At 41.1% G+C, this 5,039-nt stretch overlaps 1 protein-coding gene across 1 annotated transcript; it reads right to left on the reverse strand.

The window, feature by feature from the left end:
- Nucleotides 1-435: 435 nt before the first annotated feature.
- Nucleotides 436-4,536, reverse strand: LOC142835040 (zinc finger and BTB domain-containing protein 26). Its single transcript, XM_075948143.1, has one exon. It carries the CDS (start codon nucleotides 4,165-4,167, stop codon nucleotides 2,842-2,844), a length of 1,326 nt encoding a protein of 441 aa, XP_075804258.1. The 5' UTR covers nucleotides 4,168-4,536; the 3' UTR covers nucleotides 436-2,841.
- Between the last annotated feature and the right edge of the window lie 503 nt (nucleotides 4,537-5,039).

Below are 5,039 nucleotides of genomic sequence, written 5' to 3' on the forward strand. Positions count from 1 at the left end.
AGAAAACTAACATTACATCAGTGGTTCTCAACCATATAGTTCCTTGTAATATAAATATCTGTGTTTTCCAATTGTCTTGGGTGATCCCTGTGAAAGGGTCATTCAACACGTCCCTACCCCCAAGTTGGGCTGGAGACCCACAGGTTGGGAACCACTGCTTAAAATGCTCAGGAAAAAAAAGGGGGGACAGCCATTCTTAGTTATGAAATAAATTGAGGACCTTGTCTCACTAAAATCACTTGACACTGTAAGTCCTATAACAACAAGGATGTATCAATTCCTATCCTCAGAATCTAACATAGTGCCTGGGAATACCAGTTGCTTATTAATGTTTCTTGAGGCTATGGGTGTAGCTCAGTGATAGAGAACACGGTCAGTGTGTTTGCGGTCTTGGGTTCAAACTCCCAAGCATTTAAAAAAGAAAAGAAAAAAAAGGCTTCTGGGTGACTGAAATAAATCAAGATATAGCCTCCAACATAAGAGGTCAGTATTATTTGAACCCATTCTGTTTTTAGTCTTCAGACTACTAACAGCAACCAGACAAGAAAAACAACATGTATAGCCCCATTATTTTGAAATGTTCTTATGAAAAAAAATTCAGAGAAAATATTCAAAACATTGGATGACATAGCAGAATCCCATTGTTGCAAAGAATCGGTGCTCTTTGGATGAATAATTAAAATTCAGAATCCTAGTAAGCACTATTAGACTATACAGTGAGTGATGTTGAACATAAAGTACCAACAAGTCTTATTAGTCAACTGTATTCTATTTATTTAGTAGAAATTATGCCTCAAATCTGAGCCATGTGTAAATATATCAAATTATAACAAATTAATACTTCTTGCCATCTATATATAAATTAAGTTTAACTTTTGAATTATCTGTACATGTAGTCTCATAGCTCAAAACCAAGTCTGGTGGAATAAAATTTCTCATATAAATTTAGTTTCACATTTAGATCGATCTCACATATTCTAATTTGCCCTTCCCTTCATACCTAAACCAGCTACTCATTTAGAAATAATACAATATTCATTTATCTAAAAAAACAAATAACAGGCTAGGATTGTAGTTCAGTGGCAGGTTCAGTGCTCGGCCAGCACATGTGACGCCCAGCACCACTACAATAAAATAATTACATTTATTTAGGTCTTAGTGCAGGCTGGCCTTTAACTTACAGCAACCCTCTTGCTTCAGCTGCACAAGTCACCAAAATAAAATCAGTTTAAAAAAGTAATTATCATAAGTCCTTCTGTAACATTTTCTTGGCAAATCCTAGGCTGTCTCCAAAAGCTAAAAGGGATATACATTAGTGAAGCAAAACTAGAAAATTTCTGTTAATGTACTATTGTTCACCATCTTATAAAGCCAAGGTATAGCAGGAGAGGCATGGGAACATTCATTCATATTTAGTCAGGTGTATTTATTTTTTTTTTTTTTGGTCAGTGGTGGCCAGGCTATCTGACTCTGAATGCTCCTACTTAAAAGGACAGAGATAGTATAAACAATCTTGTAAGAGTTTCTACGTTCTCTAGCAATCCTACACCTTACTGTGACCCTTGGGTCAGAAACAATCTCAAAATTATGTGTGAAATGTACTTAGAATAAAGAATTGTTTTTTCCATCCTTCAAGACCATCTATGAAAGGTGGCAAAGTAGACAGCGTATCTCTAAGACTATCTAAAAGCAAAACTTCTGGTTGTCTTCTGTATACCACTTAATTTTCTTTCATGTTTTCAAGATGAAGGTATACAAGAAAAGGAAAACTGGGAGATACTGTAAACAGCACAAAAGGGATGGCTAAACTCACCTTTCTTATGAAATAAACTGATATACAGGTCAGACTCCAATATAGTCTATTTCTATAGAGGCCATTCATTATTCTTTAGCTCATTTAAATATGCCCAAAGCACTTCCAATTACAAGAGCATCAACAAGGTACATAAGTAAACAGCTGGTCTCTTGTTTAGGAAACCTTCCATGTGCCCACTGTTCTTTTATTATACTTCTATTATTTGTTGATTATCCTCCCCACAGTGGGAAGATGTTGCTGAAAGAATTGTATTCTGGGTTATGAGAACAATTCAGTGGGCTGTGTTAGTGTTTAAAGTACAAACCGACAAACTTCTTCATAGCAGCTCCAAAAACAAAGTACAAATGGTAGGAAGCAGACTCACTCATCAGTTTTCGATGAACCACAGTAGACAGAGGCTCTATCACATATTTAGGTCAACAGCAGTATCACCTCATATCCCAGCCTCATTTCCCTCAACGAAAAGTGTGAACTTTTCTAAGTACAGCATCTTTTGGTGGGAAATAGGTGATGTTATTTGTTAGTACCTTCAGATGTGCTCGGTAAAAAGATTAGAACAGTGTCAGTCTAAGCCAGGTATTGACACTAGGTAGACAAATGGAATTATTTTTTAGAGCCGGGCGGTGGTGGTGCACGCCTTTAATCCCAGCACTTGGGAGGCAGAGGCAGGCGGATCTCTGTGAGTTCGAGACCAGCCTGGTCTACAAGAGCTAGTTCCAGGACAGGCTCCAAAAACCACAAAGAAACCCTGTCTCGAAAAACCAAAAAAAAAAAAAAAAAAAAAAAGGAATTATTTTTTAGAAAAGGAAAATAGACATCACAAAATAAATAACTCAAAAAAGAGTTGGGAGAGAGCTAAAGAAAAGCAAAGCCACTGCAAGTGGGAGTTGCCTGGTCTGCTGCTGCTTACCCATGACCACCTGCTTGGAGGCTTTGGAGAAGAAACTATCCAAACCTCGTCTAAAAAGACTTAGCACTATTGTCACACTCTCAGTCAATTCTAGCTGTGGGCACTAGACCCCTCCTCAGTTTACACATGTACTCTCACTCCTTAAGCTGAGGACAGCTTGGGTCAGTTTACCTGCATCCAGGACCTGTGTTGCATCAGGTTGTGGTTGACAACCTTTAGAGTCTGTGACTGTTGTACATGCGAAAGAATCAAAATCCACTGTGAGGTCTTGCACATTCCTCTCATTGGCATTATCAAAGCTGTTTTTGCCATGCAGCTGTTTAAGGTGTTTCCTCAAAACTGGCTTATGTGCAAAAACCATGTCACAATAGTTACATTTATGGGGCTTATCTCCACTGTGAAGGTTAAGATGGTCCTGCAAGGAACACTTCTGAGAAAAGGTTTTCCCACAGATTTTACACTGGAAAGGTTTAATTCCGGCATGTACACGCATGTGTCGATGAAGATTGCCTTTCTGAGTGAAAGTCTTGCCGCAGAGTAGACACATAAAGAGTTTGTGCATCTTTAAATGGTTGGCGTAGTTCTCCAGGTGACGGAACACCCTGGTACACTTTGGGCATTGGTGATGCCACTGTAAGCCTTTGTCTACACCTCGAATATTAGGCCCAAAAACATCTTTTGAGGTCATGATGATGTCATCATTGCCTGTGTAAGAGAGTGTGTAATTGTGAAGATGGCTCTGGTCTAGTTCACTTACTCTGTTTTCCACAGTTGAGTTTATCAGGGAGTGCTGGGGTTCTGATGAATGTAAAGCAGTGGGTTCAGAAGAAATGTACTGGTTCTGATCTTTTTTACTTCTAACCTCGGATACATCCCCAATAGATTCTACCTTAACAATCTGAATATCACTGTCCTCCATATCCATACTGTCTTCAGATGGATGAACACAAGGTAAGTCCTGTTTTGGAGAGCCTCTGGCATCTCCCTGCTGTTCTTTCGACTGGGAAGAAGCACTTTGTGGTTCACATCCCTCTTTACTATCCATTGGTTGTTTTGGCTTTATAAACTTCCACAGCGCCTGTGTGCACCGTTCTACAATGTGGCTCATCTGAAGAAAACTCGCAGCAGTCAAGTAATTTACCAGCTCCATCTCAGGGAATTCCAGCACACCACTATAGCACGACAAGAGCAATTGTCTCCCCACTTCAGAACTTTGTAATATGGAGATTTTCACCTCTCGGGAATCATTCAGTAAAAACTGGTCTCTTAAGAAGGGGGAACCTGCAGCAAAAACAATTTTATGCCCCTGCACCTCAACATCATCTATGAGAACCGTAACATCACAGAATTTATTCTCTTCTCTTAATTTGTTCATTTTTTGTAACATTGAATCTCCATAATTTTCAAACTTGAAGTGAAGGAGATCTGATCTTTCAGACATTTTGGCAGACAGCAGTCTCGCAGTCGGCACTGAAGGCCTTGCCTTGGCTAGCTCCCGCGGTTCAGTTTTCTGCTGGCCTCAAGTCCAGCACTTTTTACAAAATGCCAGAGTCTGGCGTCCTGGCCAGTCACAGGGTCCTAGGAAGAGGGTCCCAGGAGGCGGTCCCTGGGGCATCCTGAGACTCCCCACTGCAGATTCGGTAAGGGGAAGAGCGTGGGATGCATCACGGGTCGGTCCGAGGCTTAAGTCCCCCGGGGGCCTAGACCAGCACCTCGACTGGCATCCCAGGGCAGATCACGGCCAAACCAGATCCCCAACGGGGGCTCCATTTCCAGAGACCCCGCACCCCAGCCCGGCTCTCCGTTCGCCTCCGAACTTACAGACCCGGGGGGGAAGGCCGCCATCTGGATCTGGCACCGTCTAGAGCTCCAGCCCCTCGGGGCTCCGGGAAGGGGGAGGGGCAGGCAACCTGAGCCAAAGGGGGACCCAACGGAACCGCGTTGTAAATATTTTTTACATGACTGTCTGTATCACCATGACTTCCAGTTTCCAGGTTTTCTCCAATACCATGTAGGATCTCTCTCTCTCTCTCTCTCTCTCTCTCTCTCTCTCTCTCTCTCTCTCTCTCTCTCTCTCTCTCTCTCTCTTTCTCTCTCATATGTGATTTCCTTCCCAGACTAAGCTGTTGTCAGACATTCATTTGATTGTTCAATTCTAGTATAAAATGATAATGATTTTACAGTCTCCAATCTCTTCCCTGTATACTTTATATAATCAAATATATCAAGCAGATTATTATGTATGCTGCAAAATATACTGTATGAACAAAGTACAGTGTTTAGAGAATTATGCTGATGGTAGATGTTTTTTGC

The sequence above is a fragment of the Microtus pennsylvanicus genome, chromosome 14 (genome assembly GCF_037038515.1).
Source record: "Microtus pennsylvanicus isolate mMicPen1 chromosome 14, mMicPen1.hap1, whole genome shotgun sequence".
NCBI lineage: Eukaryota > Metazoa > Chordata > Mammalia > Rodentia > Cricetidae > Microtus > Microtus pennsylvanicus.

Bases quoted from the DNA above. Each gene is read 5' to 3' on its own strand.
- LOC142835040 (XM_075948143.1), bottom strand. From the start codon at position 4,167: ATGTCTGAAAGATCAGATCTCCTTCACTTCAAGTTTGAAAATTATGGA.